The sequence below is a fragment of the Numenius arquata genome, chromosome 6 (genome assembly GCF_964106895.1).
Source record: "Numenius arquata chromosome 6, bNumArq3.hap1.1, whole genome shotgun sequence".
In the NCBI taxonomy this organism is placed as follows: Eukaryota; Metazoa; Chordata; class Aves; order Charadriiformes; family Scolopacidae; genus Numenius; species Numenius arquata.
The window spans coordinates 63,709,571-63,730,693 of NC_133581.1; the positions used below are offsets into that span (position 1 = coordinate 63,709,571).

Below are 21,123 nucleotides of genomic sequence, written 5' to 3' on the forward strand. Positions count from 1 at the left end.
AAGAGTATGAGCATCATCTTCTTCTCTCACATGCTCACATATCCCATTAAATTCACGGATGCTTAAATCAGAAAGTACTTCTACTCATTGTAAAGTTATTATTATTTCTTTAGTAAGAGACCATGAAAATTACTGAATAAGATGTCAATGGACCACAAAAGTTTGAGAAACAGCATGTTACATAACAATTAGAGACTTGCATAAAACACTATTTTGAATCTGGACCTCACAAAGCTTTTTTGTAATGAAAATAAAGCCAAGGGTTCCTGAGTTTAGGAAAGGCCTAACTTCATAGACTTTTTTTGTCCAGACATCAAGAAACAATGAGCAGTTTATTTACTTTTTCCAGCGCGTGCATGCTGAACACAGGACCATCATGTGCTTTGACAGTTTTTATGAGAAACACATCTCTCCAAATACACACATCCCCCGTGGAAGTTCCAGAGAACGCCATCTCTTCAGTCCAGCCATAGACTGCGCACATCATGGTATCGGTTCTTCCCAGTGCACCTATGCAGCCCTTTCTCCCAATGAGCCCTCCGCCTGGTTCAAACCAAAAACAAGTCGTCAGATCTTTGCTCAGAATTGTTTTCCATAAACTACCCAACCTTACCCAGAGCAACAAGTCTTTGTCTGCTGGTTCACCCACGCTCCCTGAAAAATCGAGCCTGAGAAGAGTTCTCACAAAATAAAACTTCTGTACTATGTGGCATCTTTCAAGACAAAAAACTCACCTTTAACTTACTGTTTGAATCTGGATTTGAATATGTACATATAGCCACACAGACTTACAAAGAGAAAGTAAACCCGCATCTAAACAAAAAACTTAGTATCTACCACACAGTACATAGGAATTCCTAATGAAATTAAACTGAAAGAAAAAAAATGTTTAAAACTTGACATCCCATCCCTTTCACAACACATTTTCACAGAATCACAGAATGATATGGGGTTGGAAGGGACCTCTGGAGATCATCTAGTCCAACTATCTCATCCAGTGAGATGATTTCTAATTTTATTTTAGAGGTTTGCTATATTGGCCTCTGGATAATAGAAATGTTACAGCTACATTAATTTTAAAATTCTTTAAAATACCTTATCTAAAATCATTTGACCGGTATAACACAAAGTAACTTCTGACTAGAAAGTCCAATTTATATTCTCACAATCCTCAAGAGAAACTTCATGTGGTGTAACGCAGAAACCCCTCAGGATCTGACACTTCAATACCATTCTCCAACTTCCAGAGGCAGGATCTCTGAACCTCTCTGCTATCACTCGGCACCGATGAAAATTCAGTCCAAAGCATATACTTTGGTGTCACTTCTCCCACCAAGTGCACCTGCTCTGGTGCAGATTGCCCAGGCCTGGCATGTGTTAAGGTGCACTGATATCCTACACACATTAACGCCCCTCAGTTTGTTTCCCGGTGACTGCCCTGGCCGTGCACCATTGCAGTTTCACACAGATGGGCTGGAGCATTAGAGATGTTTGATTGACTGAGCAGTATCAGAAAAAAACAAAACAAAACAAAACAAAACGCAAAATGCCAGGCATTTTAAACAATTTCATTTCTTTATTCAAAATCACCATCTCTAGGCTTTTATCATAGTCAAGATTTCTTCCTAAAGAATTTAGAGTAATTCATTCAGTAAATATTCTGATACACTTTGTTCTTTCTATAGATAGCAAGCACAATTGTTAAAATTAATAATTTCTATAGACTTCAGCAGCTTGCTCTCAGGCAATCTTGATTAATTTCTGTTGGAGCCAGAATTGAGAAAACCAGTATCATTTTTTTTCATCACAGACTTTCCTCTCCACAATTAATCTTTATCAAGGATTCGTGTGAGTCGATGTGCATAAATTCTTCATGAATAATTAGAACATTTGTAGCAGATAAGCTTGTCTTCTGTAGCACATATGTCTTTAAACACATTTCAAGGTTTGAAACAATGAAGTTCACACTAATATCAGGGAATGGATTTTTGACTCTTCAAAATTTTTCAAGCAGATAAAGCAAGCTGCTTTACCTCAGTTTTTAATTGTTAAGTTCAACAGAGGTATCTAAACAAACAGGTCTCAACTGGCACGTGTATCCTCTTCAAGTAGTTTCTCTGTGGATTTTTATAACGTTAAATTTATTTATGTTTGTGCCTCTTTATAACATAAGTGTTCTAAAGGTCACTCTTCCAAAAACTGCTCTATGATTTTAGGGCAGCTCTGTAAGATTTTCAGACGTGCTATATTAAAACAGAGAGCAGGAAATCCAGGGTCCTTTCTACTTGTGTAGAGCTTGTGGCAAATTGATCTTAAAAAGAATTCCCACTACTGCCATAATGCCAATTAAGATTATTTCTACTAGGGCAAAACTAACGTAGAGAGCTATAAAGAGAAAACAGTTGCCTTTAATGCATGAAACATACTGTAAGACATGCAATATTTCTACTTCAAGTAACAGAAAATGCTGTAATTTTGAAAAGTTTCCTTACCTGCTCTACGCCAGAATTTCATGTGTTTAATTCCAACTGTAATCAACTTGTCAGGCATATAAGGATTAATCTTAACAACAAAAATCTTATCTTTGCTTCCCCTGAAACGCAAAGGAAAATATTTTAAATAAAAATATAACCATTCATATCTTTAAATAGGTTTTGGTTTGAGGTTTTTTTTGCTAATGTATACCTTCTCTATCCTGCTAACATTTACTTCCAAAGCATTAACAATAAATTATTATGAGGAGGAAGAAAGTCAAAAAACTAACATACTGACTCCTGTTCTATTTTCATTACCCTTGTTTCCAAAGCAGGTGAGTAATTCTGTTACTTCAGAAATCCACTAGGTGGCATTTTCCTTGCAAAAGAATTAAGTTTAGGTATATGGCATTTAGACCTCTGACAGCTCATAATGAAACTGAGACGTGTAAAGTAGTAAATCTTATTTAAAAGTCTCTCATTTTGAAAATAAATTTCCATTCTCATCCATCTTTTCATTTATTTTTCTTTTTTCTTGTTAGAATAAAACATATGCTGCTATATCAATTTTAAACAGAAATTTCAGTTTCTAAAAACATTAAAACGTGTGTTAGATTTCTTACCATGCTTCTATAAAACCAATGCTTTGCTTCAGTCTTACAGTTTGAAAAACAGATTTCAACTACGTTTGTGCAAGGAAAGAAATGCTTACTGGTAGATTTTTTTTTCTTTAAAATGCAGAAGAGCTTCTAATCCCTAGTTTTTGTTCCCTGTTCAAGAGTGGAAACAATCTTTTACCTTCTGTCATTTTCAGACCACTAAATGAAGTAGTGGCAAAAAGCATGAAGTGGTTTCTTTCCAAACTCACACCATAACCTTCAAAGTATGGATGCTGGCCTCAAAAATTCTATTCAATTCTTCTAAGTAGGTAGGAGGAAAAACACTCCAGAAACTAAATCCTGTATAAACTGGTTAAAGTTTGATCAAAAAAAAAGAATTAAGTGAGATTGGTGGGTAAGCTGAAAAAAAATTGCTCTATTTAAAGCAATAGATGCTTAGAAAAAACAAAGTCAAGGTTTGAAAAACATTACTCAACATTAGAAATAAGAGTCTCTTTTGTAGATTAAAATTCTATTTAATAAATGTATATTTAATAATCTGTGCAGAGTCAAAGAAATTTGCAAAATATTTATCCTTTGGAGGTTACTCAGTCCAACTTCCTGTCCAAAGCAGAGCAAACTTCAAGGTGAGATCTGACTGCTCAGGACTCAACAAGGAAAAGGAAAGAACCTTGAAGGAAACAGTTCTGAGCAAAGCAACTGCAAGCTCCTACCCCAAGGAAGATGTGACCTCTGATGAAAAAGATCTGAAAAGCTGAGCATACATCTCCATCTCTGGTAGGGCCAAAAGAAGTGCAGGGAGTAAGTTTTAAAGAAATTATTTCAGAACACATCAAATAAACGTAAATGAACTTTGTCGTCTCTGTCATCTTGCTTCACCAGTTGAGCTGTCACTGTAATAATTCTTGTTGACTTTATCAGAGCTTCATTTTTTTCTTCCAAAGAAAGTTTTTAAGGCTGCACTAGATGTTTTCGCCTGTATCACTTGTGATAGAAACTGCTACTTTATTAGAGAACTATTATTCTTTAATACATGTATTTTGCTTACTGTCACTTGACTAAATCCAGGCACAAATCGTAAAGCAAAGTTAAATTCCTACCTCACTGCTGAAAGCTTTTCCCCTTTCTTCCAATCCCAGAGTACAATAGTGTGATTGTCATCTATTCCAACAGAAGCCAATCGTTTCCCATCCGCTAGAAAAATAAATTTATGATTAAGAGAGTAGATAGATAACATTATGTTGCAAAAAGAAGAAACCATATTAAATAATATTATAACTTTAAAAATATTGTAAGAAGAATGTACAAACAAGTAAGTAATTGCATGACGTGTACTAAGCACTTAGTGACATGGTTTAATGATTATTTTTTTTTTATCACAGTTAGGTTGATGGTTGGACTAGATGATCTTAAAGGTCCCCTCCAATCTAGACAATTCTATGATTCTATGATTCTCCTTAGAGGCATGCCTGTCGCCTGTTTGCTTTTAAACTTGAGTAGTCAGTTGGATGGAGTTTAGGACTTTAAGTTACCCGGTCTAAAAATGGCACTTAGATGCTCTGTGTTTGTATCAAATCCTTTGTTCAGGTAGTTGCTGACACAGTTGCACAAAAACCTTCATCACAGGTTGCACTGTGAGAATTTTCTGTTCATTCTGAAAATCCCTGTTCGCTTCTAAATGGGAAAACATTGAAGCAACACCAGGAAGTTTATGAAATATCCTAAAACTTAGTCATAGTGTGAAGTCTTTGAGAAGCTCTGACACGTATCCCGCATTAACCTCCAAGAAGGAAGTTATTTGTGCTCACTCATGATCAACAGCTTTCTGACATGTATCAGTCTTTGAAATTGCTAGGCATCTACGCCAAAATTTGGGAAATGAGATTCACATATTGAAAAAGGAGGATAAAAGAAATGTAAGAAGCATAAGAGACTCCAAACTCCTCATCTTTGTGATTACACATCTTCACTGTGAGTTCAGAGATCCTATCTAGTAAATCCAAACCATTAAAGAATGAATAGAAGCCAGTGGAGAAAAGGAAATTTAACACTGGTAGAGGAATTCAATGTATGGGGTGCAAAAATATCGAAAGATTTACCTGACAGTCTCTTATGTTAGTCTAAGGTGGAGAGAGCGCCTGGGTTTCTGCTCAGAACTCCGTAAGTGGACTTTTTGAATTTACCAGTGTGTTACCCAATTGGCTTACAGGATTTAATGAAAAATATTTTTTAAAAAAAAGGGTCACTCCTGAACAATTTGTTCAAAAATGTGCTCACACAGCTGTATTGCAGACACCACACTCCAGATCCATGCGCCTGCCTCATACAACCAAAGTAAATTCCAAAGCCATCAGCCCAGCTATTAAATGGCACAGAACCTGTTCTTGCATTTCCTGATGTGCAAGACTCCAAAGGAAGCTCTTTTTAATGAATGATCAGTTTAAGACAGCCTCTCTCGTTTGACATTGAACATTTTTAAAACAACATCTTCAGTGTAAAGGAATTCCCAATTGCTCATTAGCACTGATTAGCTTGTATTTTCATACAGAAAAGGAAAACTCTATATAAATAAAAAAATAAATACTTATTACCTGAAAAATCAACAGCACAGACACCGTACTGGTGATAGCCCTTTAATACTGAGAGTGGTTTTATTGTTTCTGTATCCCAAATGTGTATGGAGGAATCTCGACCAACCTGAAAGCGTACATATTTATAACCATTATTTTTTTTTTCATTTCTCAGTTACTTTACACAGTTGTTTAGAAGCATAGTATTGACAAATACTTTCTAAAGTATTGGAAAAAATTTACAGTGGTAAAATTTTCCTAGTATTACTTCTGTCTGGCTACCAGTTTTATTCCTTCTCCTGCTTTGCAAGTCCCACTCCCCAGCTGGCTCTTTCTCCCCTCCAAAGAACTTAGGGACATTAATCACAATAACTAGAGTCCTCTTGGGGTGGGAGGGAAGCCCTTCATTGATTGCGCTGTGGCATATTTATTCCACCAATTCTCTATCAATCATTCCTTGTTGAAAAATAAAAGGTTATTTTTATTGCTAGTATGTAAGCTACCCTATGTTTGAGAAATCAAGGTAACTTCTGTTGCTTTCTGGTGTCATTACAAGTGCCTGGAAGACAGATTCTAATGCACTGATACCTGTGAAGTATTGTCTAGAAGAACAGCATTAGTGCGGGTATTTAGAACTTGGTAAGAAATGGAATATAGATTCTTTTTTTCAACTATGTACAAACATGCCCAGAGAAGCTGTGGATGCCCCATCCCTGGAGGGGTTCAAGGCCAAGTTGGATGGGGCTTTGAGCAACCTGGTCTGCTGGGAGGTGTCCCTGCCCATGGCAGGGGGGTTGGAACTCCATGATCTTTAAGGCTTGTTCCGACTCTAATCATTCTATGATTCTAACATTATTAGTCAATATTTAGAAGATTATTTGCTATTCCAAAGGTTTTGCACCTCACTACACACAAAAAAGGGCTGCAAAACCAGAACACTCTCTTGTGTTTAAGCCCTGGGTAGGACTCAAGAAAACCAGGATCTATTTCTGGTATTGCCACAAACTTGATCTGTGATATTTTGCAAAGCTTTCCATAACGTCCACTATCAGGAAAATCTGAACCAGCGTTGCATGGGCACTACCACTTTATCTAATTTCTGCAGGTAAGGTAGCATACAGCAGTATATAATGTGTATGTATAAAACACTATACAATGAAGTGTATCTTTCTGTTGAAAGCAAAAGGTATTTTAAAATATAGTGAATCCAAGCACGTTTTCATTGACAGTCTTTACTACCCCAAAATTAAAGAGAATCAATTCTCATATTTAGGGCTTTATTCTCTAAACTGACCTGCAAATCTATATTTATATTTCTGTTAATTTACATTAATTTTACACAAATTAAGGACATTAAAAGCAAAAGTTTATTTCTGTTAATACTTTCACATCTTCTCCAATTTATTATTTAACAATAACAACAACAGTGATAATCATGATAATAAATTAAAAAAACCCTAGAACATAAAATTAAACCTTCAAGTCCTAGTGTATAAACATTTATGGGAAGAGGTGTTTGTCAGAAAACATGAGTGAAAAAACTGTACCTAAAATTAGTCTGGTGAAAGATAACGTGCCCTATTATAGGTACTTCAGCAACATACATACCCATGTTGCATGTACAAACAGTAAATAGTTTGGCTATAGGTGATAACCAAAAACATCATGTATGAAACTCAAATGCCAGAATGAAATAACAACTGCTAAATTCATGTTAGGTAATAATACATGAGTGCAATAAGAACATAACTAACTTGTCAACTAAGACACTAAAAAAAAAAAAAAAAAAAAGTATTTTAATTGCAAATTTCCTCCACTAGTTATCATGACGAAGGAACGTAATGCTGAATAAAAAATATGAATCTATTCTTAAATTAAAAAGAGGTTAAAAAAAAACCCCTACCAACTAAAGACTCTTATCAGAATTAATATAAAGAACTGAAGAAAACGCTTATGTTGCAGTTTTTTAACATGATTCCATCTGCAACACAAATGCAGTCCTTCACCTGAATAAATGCAGACTGGACTTCCTTCCTCCAAAACAGGCTTTTCTAAATTCAGTATTAACAACTTCAGATTCTTATTGCGGATAAAGACGCATCCTACCTGGCCTGTTGCCACGTAGTCCTTTAAGGGATGAATAGCAAGGCAAAGAATGTCATCATCATGACCTAGATAAAAGCGCTGTGTGTTCTGCTGTCGGTTGTACACCACTCCCACTGCCGCAACATGGTATACGATTTCACCCGTCTGAGTGTAAAATAAATTGCTTCGACAGTCGTAGCCTCTGTAACTAATTAAAGAAAAAAGTTTGTCCATTGCGGTCATAACCATAAATACAGAAATTTTGACATAAAATTATGCAAGATGCATTTTGCACATGTAAAAACTCAGGTTACTTACCAACTTCTGCTTTGGTGTTTCAAGATTATTAACATATTTTCCCAAAGAAACACCAATTTATCAATTTCATATACTATTCAGGCATTAGTACTACTAGCATTATTTTGAAAGTAGCTGCTATTTAATAGTTAGAGTAAGAACTAGTTCAGAAGAGGAAGTAATAGCCAGTAATTGTTCCAGACCACAAGGAGAATTCGAGCATGCAGCATGTAATTAAATGAAATAGCCAAAACTAACACTTTGGACATTTTCTACCTCTTACTGCTCAAAAACCAGGCAGCTAAAGTTTCCACAAGAATGTGGACAACAACATAAAAACCGAAAGTTTCTGGAAACTTGCTAACAGAAAACAAACGCATAAGTTTTCTTCCAGATGAGTTTCTTTTTTTGAAGGAAAACCTGTCTCCTTTCTGTACTGATGCAGCGACTGGCAAGAGTAGCCAGTTCCCAGCTGAGGTCTAGATGCACCGTCACAGCACACGTATTTCTTTCTAGGGGTGATTAAGAATCAGTACCCCATAAAAAACAAAGGTGGCATTTTCAAATAGGCTAGGGCCCTACTTTCAGAAGTAATTTAAGAGGCTCAGAAACCTAAAAAACATTAAACAAGCAAGCAAGTTTTAAATTAGTGTTTTTAATAATGCTAACCTTGGTAGTCAATGGAGATCACATTTAAAAACGCGTAACTTAAATTCATTCCCTCCTTTCTTCTGAAATAAACAATACTCCACATACTCCTGACACATTCTGCGTCTATGCTATTAACTCCCCAGCTAACCTCTTGCTGTTCCTTCTTCTGCTCTTACAGATATTCACTAAATCAACTTTTTAATTATCTTACAAAGATGCAGGCAAAATCTGATTACATCTCTAAATAGAGAATTAAATTTACAGGATGGGAATAACACTTGAATGTGTTTGAATTGGTCAAGAATGATCTTTATTTAGGGATCATAAGGCTCTACCCAAGTAATTTTGCACCCAACTTCTAATTGAACTAGTTGAAAAAAAGCCCTGAGGATGATCGGCAAGTCATTTCTGGCAAACAAAATAACTAATACTTTCACCATCAGCAACTCCAACCTAACAGAAGTCTCTAATGTTTATGGCATACTTCCCAAGATTTCTTTACTTAATGAAAAGCATGTATCATCAGAAAAAAATTACATTATTTTTAAGAAGAAAACAAATGCAGGATCTTTTTGCAGCAGTGCAGCTCTTTAAATGATCGCATAAGACAAAGAGGCATCTGTACACATAGCAGTAAGTGTCACACACAAAAGGAATGGGTAGCATTAAGACAATTACTTCATCTGAGACACTTAAAAGGTTTAAGACACAGAAAATTCAGAAATTATGCAGTCCAGGCTGAAATGTCTGTCATAAAATTATATGCAGATTTCCCTGCATACACAGTGTAACCATGTACTGGTCAAGTAATGAATCTTTAAGGCAGTTGACCAACCTCAGCTTAATGAATACTATTCTGAAAACTCCAGCCATGGATCCATGTTCACAGACACTAGACACATGCATTAGTGGAAAAAACCACAGCATATAGCTGGAGCAGATTTGAACACACTGAATTTCTGTTGGCTCACCTATGCTACATGCAATAGTACTTACATCAGATCATATGTGATTAGAGAAAAATTGCTAAATTAATCTCACAAAGCTTTTAAACAGACCAGCAGATGGTCCAGATCCATTTGTCCCCAGATACAGAACGTTGCATTTCCTCTTTTTGAAGTTCATGAGATTCCTCCCTGCCCAGTTCTCCAGCCCGTGCAGGTCCCTCAGGACGGCAGCACAGCCATCTGGTGCACCAGCCACTCATCCCAGTTTTGCATTATCTGTGATACTGTGAAGTCCAAAGCTGTGTCTCATTAGATCATGAACTTAAATAAGTCTCCCTCCAATCCACTGTTTAGATTGGTGCTCACAGGCAGGTTTGGTCCCAGCCCAGCAACTTTTCAGTGTCTGCTGAGTTACTGTCCCTTCAAGGTCTCTAGAAAAATCTGTGTCTTTCCATTAAGTCTGAGGCTCAGCTCTATGTCTGCTCCCTGCTCTTTTCACAGTAACCAACAACGGAGACTCCCAAATTCAAGTGCAGACTCTTCAGTCACGCTTTGCCCTCCCTCCATCCATACCCTTCACTAACAGCTTCCCCCAGCAGCAACACATGGGCATGTTTTGAAGCTGATTTCTGTCCGAATCAAAGTGCTGCCTGCTCGCCCTGCCTGGCTGCACCCTTCCTTGATGTTCAGTCACTAGTTTTTAAAGAGACATAACGCGCAATTATGTATAAAACTCTATGAAAAAAGAAAACAAAACACCAACAGTTTCAGGACATGACAACAGTCAGTGAGGAGCAGGGATTCCAAAGGCAGGCACAGCGCCAGAGAAGGTATCTAGACCTATCGTTGCCCAGACATCATTTTTCTGTCCTTCACTCTGCACTATGCTTTCTTAAAAATACTAGATTTCCTTTGCAAGTGCAGAATAATAAATAAATTTTCAAAAGCTGAATATGCACCCTAAATGAGAATATTTTTAAAAGCAGCTATGAAAACATGTATGCTGAAAGAAATAATGCTATAGAAATTCTGGACATTGAGCAATTTTTTACAACCTTAGCAGTCACTAATAAAAGTAAAAAGCATTAAGACAGCCAAAGGTCTCAGATTCTTCTACCTGCAACCTAGAAATTCAGAATTTTCCCAGCTCTTATCATAACAATTGCCTATATACCCTAAGCTAAGCACAGTGAAACTGCGTACGTTAATGCCATGTATCACAGGACAACCCAAAACCTCCAAAATGTATCTAGGATGCAGGAAAATAGTTCTTATTACTCATATTGACAACCTTTTATGATCAGAAGTTTGGATTTTAGTTCACTTCCTCCAGTTATAAAAAGAAATTAAATAGGTGTACAATCAGTTGCTTACAATTAAATAAAAAATATTTTACCAAAAATATCAATCAGTGCAAACAAAGACATTTTGTAACCCAGTAAAACACATCTGGTCTTTCCCACGTGCCAGGCTTCTAACTCCCTGATTACTGGTACTTCTCACCCGATGAGTTTAGACAGTCCAAGCGGAGATGAAAAGAAGTATGTCTCACTGTAGAAGATTATTCTCTGAGAAAGTGCTACACAGCTCCAATATAATTAATTAATTATTACTTAAGTATTACTTAATATTGTAAGTAATATACTATACTATACCATATCACTAAACCAATGTAGAATTGAGATTATTAGCTAATCGCAGAAAAAGCACGAAGAGAAACAATTCCTTTACATGCAGAAAACAACCCACAGAAGTAATTTACTAGTAATTTTTTAGGCATCATGATTTGCAACTAGAAACTAAATAATATTGAAAGCAAGCTCTGCATCATAGTTACTGGATAACATACAAAAAGACACAATGATCATAACACTGCACTCTGCAGTAGTTGATGTTTTCACATGGTCTCCAGCAACAACTAATCAATCCATCAGTCCAGGACTGATTCAGGTTAATAAGGCAGTAACGTCCAGAAGAAGAGATTGCTACCTCAGTGCTATGTAGGAAAACAATTTTGCCGTTACCAAGGCCATGAAGAGCAGGGACTGGGTTCAGTTTGAGATAAAGACATGTAAACGTAGATGTTCAGCTCTGTGATAGATATATTAATACCTGTATTTTAATCAACAGTGTTCTAGTCAATTCAGCCAATGGAACCTGCAGGGTGACTCAGCTGAGCGACCAGTCAGCATTTAATTTTACTTGAGCCAAATCACTCTTCATACTCCACTGATTGGATCTCCATTGACTGTAACAGAAGTTTAGATACACACATACACCACCTACTTTTAGGCACACAATTGTAAATTCTTTAACCTGAAGCTGGATCCTACCCACAGTTGCAAGTTACACATCTACAGCCAGCTAAGGGGGAACTTCACAAGTAGCGTCCTCTCTGGGAAAAGAGTCAATGTCCATCGTTTGTCTGATGCTCTAAGTGTTTCAAAATTTGTATGTTACTCTTCAAAGTATATATGGGACATTTCCAAACATAGTGCAACCCTCCCCAAAAATAAACATGGTGGAGGTCAGAGTCTTTAGCATAGAGATAATTTAAAAAAAATAATAATAATACTTCCACATGGCAATAGTGTTTTCTCAAGAGGACCCACCCATAGCCTGCTCCCTTCAGATGCTATTTGTAGGTATTCAGAGCCCTCTGGTAGAAATCCATGCAGGGTGTCATAAGACTCTCATTTAAGAGCATGAGAAATCCCATGTCATCCTGAAACCATAACCAAACTTGTTCTTATGATAAGGTCAGTTCAATGGATATCCTGAAACTCAAACTAGATTTTGCTTAAATCCTCTGAATATTAAAAAACAAAAAATCATTCCTGTGATCTCAGCAGCATAGCTTTGAGAGAATACAGGACTTAAGTATTAGATTCGCATCTTTATTCCCTGCCAGCAAAAAGAAAGTATTATAAGCATTGAATCTGAGAAAGTGGTTCCTCCGAGTATCTCAAAAGATGTAGCCTTTTTATGTTTCTGAACCACCACCAGTGTCAAAGACATGGCAGAAAAACCACAGGAATACTTAAAACCAGGCCAAACTAGTACACCACTTTTATAACATGTTTCTGATGATAATTGCATCGGACTGTTAGAGAAAGATGCACTTAAAGATTAACCTGTTAATAGAAGCTGCTTTCTCATCTGTATTAGTTAGTGGCTGGCTCACATACTCAGCATTATTGTTATTGTTTCCCCTTCCAAAAGAGGAAGTAACCAGAGGTCTAAAAGACTTCTTACAGGATAAGAAGAGATTTTTAAAAGCTCATCTTTCAAGGCAGTTGACAAATTAAAAACACAAAACCAACGTGCTCAAAAACAGAGAAAGGAAAAAGAGCTTCCTCTCCCCTAGTTCAAAAAAGCACCACTTTTTACACTTTCAAGGAACATCCAAGACATCTCCATCGCAGCTAAAGAAAGATGAAGCAAAGCAGACTTCCTGAATCAGAGAATATGCCTATTACTCACTTGGATGTGGGTCACTTTAAAGTTAACAGCCTGGACATTGAGAAAAATCTGTTGTTCAGCATGGATTCTTCATTAGTTTTCTTGATGCCCATTGGTAACCAGACAGAACTCAACTGGACATTCTACTTCTGGTCATTCCTTGATATTCTGGTCAAGCTTCACTTCTGTTGTGAAGGAAATAACAATAATCCCAAAGATCCAGGGCCTTTGCTTGTGCTACATCTTCTTCAGGATCATTTGGTTTGACTCTTAGACCAAATTTTAAAGACTACATACAGCTACCCACCTCAATGCATTTTCTAAAGAGAGATAAAAATCTTCAACTGAGAATTGTGGAGCATCAAAAATGGAAATAAAAAACCAACTCTGTACCAAGCTTCCCAGTTGTCATTACTTCCAAACCCATTCCTCAGATTCCATGTCTTCTACAGACAAAATTGCTGAGTTGAATGATAAACTATTCTTAGCCAAATAATTTATTAAGCATTCCATGTGGAGCTCTTCTAAAAATCGTTTAAGTGTCATTATAAAGATAGACTGTATCAGTAACTTCTCTGTGCATTCAGTTATCTCCACAAAGAAGTTGTATTCCTGCAAAGAGGTCTTTTGAAAGGAAAACACAATATTACCTGATTTCCAATGCCTTAATTTAATAAAGACTTTGGTTTTGCTTTGTATCAAGGGAATTTATATTTCTGATCATTATTCTAATGTAGTAACATTTACTGCCAGTTTGCTTTAAAACACCATATCTTTGTCCTGATGAAAAAGTCTTCACTTATGAAGAGTTACAGGAGACTACCAGTCCCAAAGACAAAATCATAAGATTTCAAGGACGCATCTGAAAGTCATTTTGTTGCTCAAATTAGTACCAAAAAGAAAATGAAACTGAATTTTAACACATTTATAGGACCTACTAAGAATTACATTTCATCCCTAAACTAACACGCGGAATGTGTAAATTGTTTCAGATTAGGTACAAACAGTTTATATTTTTTTTATTTAACAAAACACTGATAGAACCACCACTTCAGTACAGAACCCAGTCGTCTTCAACTACACCAAATTTCTGTCGTAGCTTCCAAAATAATACACCAAGGAGAACTATTATTTACCAGGTACTGAAAAATATAGGTGATAGCCAAATACCATATTTAGTCACCTCTATTCAAATAATAAATATCAGCTAAAGTTTCAGTGCAAATTCAGTTCAGAATTAGTCTACCTCAGCATCAAAACTTTCTAATGTAAATGTGTTTTACAGAAATAAATAAAAACAATAGATCACAAAGCAACTGACCTAAAAGTCTTTCATCAGATTATTAAATTATAAACACCAATTTGCAAAACACAAACAGTCTGCTTGTATATTTTAAAGAATCCCGGTTTTCATACCCATGAACAAAATGTAATCTTATACTGTTCCCCGGAGCTCGCTCTCGTCTCTTAGAAGCTGCACTTTTTCTTTTTTCTTTGCATTGCTCTTTAAGTTGAGGTAGATCTTCTTTGTAAACCTTTAAGAAAGAGCACACATAAATTAAAACATTCAAAAGAAAAGCATATTTCTGAGAATTCAGCCACAGTTATCACCCACAAAAATGTTATACTGACATCATTGAAAAAAATCTCTAATAACTGTAGCTGGTTATTTTATAGTATAACGTATTTTTAAATTACAACCAAAACTCTAATAGAACATGCTAGGAATATATGTAATCACTTTTTTTTTCTCTATTATATCTTAATGCTATGAATGCATCAGATAATAAGAAGTCTAAATGTTTTGGTCAGTTCCTGCTCAGCGCTCAGTCTCCCCAGTTTACAAATTTCAACAGGTCTTCATAAAAGACCAACTTAAACCCTGGGAAACATTCCAACTGCCATTAAAACTAAAATCTTTACCTGTCGACGATAGGTGATCTGTGTCTCTTGTTCAATTTCAGAGTCCAGCTCTGGAACATCAGACTGATCTGAATCTGATTCATCACTATTAGAATCAACCAGACTCTCTGCCACCAAAAAAACAGAAACAGAAAATGAAGCAACTTAAATTACAAACCAGAAAGTATTTAAAGGAACCGCTTAATGTTTCTGATTTGACAATCCATGCTTATATTAACTACAACATGAACTGCTAATAACTGACAGGGTGCCAGGATCAATTCATTTTAATCAAATGATTATATGCATCTTTTTTTTTCCAGTGACATCTGGGCATCCATTTGTTGTCAATTTAGTAAAGGATGATATGTACAGAATTCATAAATTCCTATCTATGATCCGAACTTTTAAATTTTCCCTTTGCACAGGGAACAGAGTGGTGAATTTTTTTCACAGTCTTGCTACACTGAGCATACAGGGCACGGGAAAGTGTCAGGCAATGCCATCAGGTACTTCACGCAAAGTTTAAAGAACACCAATTTCGTGCAAACTGACAATTCTGAATACTTATTTCTATACTTTCTGTCCTTTTACTTCTCTTTTAGCCTCTCCTCCTCCCATCTGATTTATTTTTTTTCCTTTTTTTAATAAGTTACTTACCTTGAGGTGCTATATGAAGAGAATCCTTCAGCTTCCGGTCAGGGACAAATTTCCACTGAAAGACAGAATGATCAGCTCCCCCAATGGAAACCACCCACTGGTGATCGTGCGACCATCTGACGTTTGTCACGTGAGCAGAATGACCAAGATATTTTTTAAACTTTGCTCCTAGAACAGGAATAAAAATCTCTTTCAATATACATGGAATAAATGTTTCAGAAGCAACTCAGGAAAACACATCAAGGAACCTTTATAAAAAGGAATAGTTTCATTAAGATATTCTAATTACTAGTGATATTTTAATTAACAGCGGCAACTTCATGCAGTATTCGCAAATTTTAATCTGTCTTTAAGAAAAACTTTTAAATTTGGATTCCAGGATATAATATCTTTAACAAGTCAAACACAAAAAGAGAAGGCATATGATAGTGCTGTATGAGGTGTACTAAAGGAAGATTTTTTAAAAATTTTATTGTATTTATTTTATCTTTGCAAACCAAGATTTTGCCAATTATTATTTCTACATTGAAAAGATGAAGTTATTTAAATGTTAAATGATGTCTATTTAGCTCTGTCAAAACATCCCCGTGCGTGTGCTCGTAGCACTGGTTCCCACTGTGCAATTTGAGTGCCAAGAGCTTCTAGTAATTCATATTCTCCCATCTTTAGCAGTACAACTACATCAAGTTAACGTTTTCACTGACTACTACATAATTACAACATGATCATCAGATCAGTTACTAAAAAGAAGTTCCTAACAGTACTCCATTATAGAGATTCTTGTGCTTTTCCTTTGGTTTTATAATTCTAGCACAAAATAGGATAAAAAGGGAACAAACTCAGTCTCCTTCAAATGGACAGAAGACTGTTCTCAAGAAGTTACTTCTGGATTACCTCAGGTTCCAATAAAAGCCTTATCACTTTAAAAATAAACCTGGAAAGATTGAAATAAAATGTTTTTTAATATCACCTTTTACAAAAGGAGTTGAAAAAACTCTTTTTGGGGCAATTCTTTAAGCACATATTGCTTGAAGACATATTCTAAGACCCATCACAAAGATCATGCAGTTGTAGCCAGCACTAAAAATGCAACGCTGCAACGGTGCAAATTTTGTTTCCCCTTTTAAAACTTAGAGATTTGATCTACTCCCCAGGCAAACTTTTTAGGTTAAGAGGACTCTTCTTAAAAGCTAGGGAACATCTCACAGGGCCTCCTCTGATCATCACCATGTCATCAACTTGAAGACAGAGATCTTTGCTATTGATAATTTGATAGAGTTCACCTTGAATGGTGTCTAGATTGGAGTTCTTCAAACAGCTCTGAAAAAAAATGAAGTTTTTCTTGTCTGAAAAGATACACATCTCTCCTTGGTTCGCTCAGTAAACTTGAAAACTGTATACCTTGCTTTAGGCTTCAGTTTTAAAAATTCCACGAGATTTGTTCTTCTTGCTAGTAAAATTTTGAGGAAAAATGTTCTGGTGAAGTTTTTAAATTTCAAATAACATACAGTGGCATACTCTGTTCACTTACTTACTGACTCTAATCATTTGGGAAAGTTTGTTCGTTTTTTTTTCCCTAGTTCCTAGCCTAAATCTCCATCACAGATCCAGAGGAAGGAAGAAAACTACTTGAAGACCAAGGTGAAATACTTAAAGAAATGTATCTCATAAAAGGGTAGATATTGCATCACCTCATGAAATTCTGTGGAAAAAAACCAAACCAAACTTAAACTATTTTAAAAAATAAAATATACGTAGAACTTCTGGCTATCTTATTCAAAATGCAAATAAAATACTGTTACTATTACAGTTGTCAATACACCAGCCTATTATTATTTACCAGCTTTGAGCTCAAACTAAAATTCTAAGAATAAATATTGCCCATTTATATAATTTTCAAAAAAACCAGTTTTCTAAAACCTTTTTCTTGAATAACCAAAATTCAAAAATACATGTTTATAATTGCACATAAAGTCCTACCTTTTCTTAGACATGGGTATCGAAACAGCTTTACTATTCCATAATCATCAGCTGTAACCATAACTTGCCCAATAAAATTTGCATCTACAGAATTTATATCATTTATATCGGAATATTTGGGCCAGATTCCATTAACTTCAAGGCCAGAAACACAAGTCCATGATGCCCACTGAACGCCTTTTAATTCCTCCTTGTTTGTTACTTCTTTTCCACCTAAGAATAAAAATAAAGAGCTATTTTTCAACATTCACTTACACCATTTTAAAGAACGTAAAAATTTTTTAAATTCTCCAGAATCAAATCCAAGTGAGACAGAATTAAAAACTGACTTCCAAAACTGTCATGATCTAATATTCTCTATTATGATCAGCAGTATCAGTAGTAAGCCTTCTCAAGACTACTTAACAGAGAACATGGGTTTTGTTCTTTAGAGCTTCTATTATTTCTTGTTATCTGTTTGAGGCTGTGTTATTTTCGAGTGTTTATCAAAAATACATGTAGCCATTCTAAGATAAAGTTTGGGAAAATTCTGTTGCTGAACTAATCTAGAAACCTGAATTATTTAGAGCAAAAACTGAAAACCTCAAAAAAACCCAAACCGCAAAAAACCAAACAACCCAGGTTCAGGGAAAAGTTTAACTACTATATCCCCCTCCAAAAACCGGAAAGGAACTCAAGTGCTCTGTTTGAAGATCCTTCAGCTCTGATGAAATAACTGCACTCTTTGCCAAGGTTTACCTTGTAATCTCTTTCAATCACTAATCCGTGTAAACGATGACTACTAATACTAGTTAAATCCATGACTAAGTCCTACAGATCTTGTATTAGGCAACTGTAAGTTCCTTACCCATTTATAGTGCAATTCCAAGTGTTATATGATGCCCATCATTATTTTAAAATATTTAGGAGATTCCCCTAACTTCACTAAACTTTTTTCATAAACAAGCTTTCACAATCCCACATTCTAATACATCAAGAAACTCCAGGCTGAAAGCTGCATATGTAACTCAAAATTGCTCATCTTGCGTGTTATGTATTTCACAGAATCACAGAATCACCTAGGTTGGAAGGGACCTTTTAAGATCATCTAGTCCAACCGATTAAACAAACAAACAAAACAAAACAAAAAACAAACAAAAAAAAAACAAACAAAAAAAAAACAAACCAAAAAAAAACACTAACCACCAAACCCAACAAAAAAAAACAAACAAAAAAACACACACAAAACACCACCCAACACTAATCCATATCCCTGAGCACCATGTCAACTCCTCTCTTGAATACCTCCAGGGATGGTGCCTTAACCACTTTCCTGGGCAGCCCATTCCAATGTCTGACAACCCTTTCAGTAAAGAAATATTTCCTAATATCTAACCTGAACCTCCCCTAGCGTAACTTGAAGCCATTGCCCCTTGTCCTATCATCTGTAACTTGGGAGAAGAGACCGACCCCCGTCTCTCTACAGCCTCCTTTCAGGTACTTGTAGAGAGCAATAAGGTCTCCCCTCAGTCTCCTCTTCCCCAGACTGAACAGCCCCAGCTCCCTCAGCCTCTCCTCGTAAGACTTGTGCTCCAGACCCCTCACCAGCTTCGTTGCCCTTCTCTGGACCTGCTCCAGCACCTCAATGTCCTTCTTGTGGTAGGGGGCCCAAAACTGGACACAGTACTCGAGGTGGGGTCTCACCAGTGCCGAGTACAGGGGCACTTTTTTTTTTTTTGTATTTGTTACAGTCTAATTAAATTCTCACTTACTATCTTTTCTTACGTATCTTCTGTCTCATTCAGTGCATAGGAACAAAATTGTGCATCGAATGAATCAGATGCTTCAGCTAAGGGAGTCACAAAAAGCTCCATGGAGCTATGAATAATGTACAGTGCGAAGCATATACATAGAATAACAAATGAAGGGACAATATATTAAGTGGGGATGACAAAAATACTTACTACAAATATCATGAGTGGGAAAAATACGGAAAGATATTAAAGAGTGTATACACACAGAAGAAACAAGTAAAACCTTGTGACAAACACTGCTTTTGACATACTATAGCCAGGACTACTTAAATTTGAAGCTTTAAGATATATGTATTATGTGCATATGTCCTCTGCAGAGGGAACTGTCGTGGTGAAAAATGTTTCAAGAGTATGGGACAGTTCAGTCAAGTCTTTGAGACAGTGTTGTCTTGAAAATATTTACAGTTACAGGGTTGTCACAAACTTTGAATCTGAAAACTCTATTTTAATATTATGCAATGTACTAATTTTCTTTAATAGTCCCCTGCCATAAAAGGGAAAAGACACATTTGAACTTGTGTTATCAGTAGACTGCCCAGCTAACTTTCATTTTGATATTTTTATTAATTTTGAAGGTTGCATGATTGAATCATATATGTATCACAGCTTCAATATTTCTTTTGTTTCCAGTGAATAATTCCTAACATTCTGGCATCCTTTTATCAGGTACTCTTATTTTCTCTACAAGTTACCTAATCCCATTATACCTCCAAATTCATTTGCAGTCCAATCGTTTCTATCTGTAGATATTTCTCACTGTAAACGCTCTTTTAAGTTAAATTCCTCAGTTGTGCTGCAAACATAGTTCTAGAAAACCAGATGACTCTTCTGAGACACAACATATTGATTTTTCCACACGTTTTAAAAAACATACAGTGCAAGCAAATAATAATCTATTTAATAGCTAGGATCAATAAGTACAAAGCTATTAAGCTATTGCAAAACTGGATTTGAAAGCAGTATTATTCTTTTTCTAAAAAGGTGGGAGCAAAGACTTATTTTTGAGAAATAAAATAAATTATAAGCCTGCATCTCTACCATGAAAAGATGCATTATAAAGAGTAAATATATAAGAATGATAATATTTAAGTAACTTTTCCAGAAAATGCTATACTTATTCAAATGTAGCAAATATTAGAAAAGCAAACTTAGAAAAAAATTTCTCTATAACCCAGTGCTTTAAACCAGGATCTATATTTGGCTGTTTTTACAAAACTACTATACATTCTTTCCGTATTAAGTAACAAATATCATAAAAGCAACTCATAATCTTACTTGGCATCCTGTAAAAAAGTCTCTTCCCATTTCCATCATTGGTCTGTAAGTATTTACTGTCCGAAGACCAATCCATATGGGTGATGAAACTTAAAGATCCAATACATTCCCCAACTTTCTTGTATCGCTGAAGAACACCATATATATCCACAGAGCTGTCATTGGAACCAACAGCTAGGAAATTCCCATCTGGTGAATATTTCAGTTCATGAATAGCTTCTTTCCTGTCTTTGATATGAACAACCTCAGTCATATCTCTGTAGTATGAGAGAAAGCACGTCATAAGTATAGAAGAGCCTTATCATACTGTCAAGTTCCCAGTTTTAAAAAATGGACAAGTCTGTGAAATAATGAAGTGGACTTTACTCTCCTACGTGCAAACACAACACTGCTGTTTTTAAGAGTTG

General features: G+C 35.8%; 1 protein-coding gene across 1 annotated transcript in view; it reads right to left on the reverse strand.

Moving 5' to 3' along the window:
* EML5 (EMAP like 5) overlaps positions 1 to 21,123 on the reverse strand; it is a 97,736-nt gene that overhangs the window by 38,613 nt on the left and 38,000 nt on the right. The window contains exons 9-18 of the mRNA XM_074149590.1: positions 20,717 to 20,973; positions 17,649 to 17,861; positions 15,669 to 15,836; positions 15,030 to 15,136; positions 14,523 to 14,641; positions 7,771 to 7,957; positions 5,686 to 5,791; positions 4,195 to 4,288; positions 2,493 to 2,593; positions 341 to 543 (exon numbers count right to left, since the gene is read on the reverse strand). Of these exons, the coding sequence (XP_074005691.1) occupies positions 341 to 543; positions 2,493 to 2,593; positions 4,195 to 4,288; positions 5,686 to 5,791; positions 7,771 to 7,957; positions 14,523 to 14,641; positions 15,030 to 15,136; positions 15,669 to 15,836; positions 17,649 to 17,861; positions 20,717 to 20,973 (1,555 nt within the window). The remainder of the gene's footprint in view (positions 1 to 340; positions 544 to 2,492; positions 2,594 to 4,194; positions 4,289 to 5,685; positions 5,792 to 7,770; positions 7,958 to 14,522; positions 14,642 to 15,029; positions 15,137 to 15,668; positions 15,837 to 17,648; positions 17,862 to 20,716; positions 20,974 to 21,123) is intronic.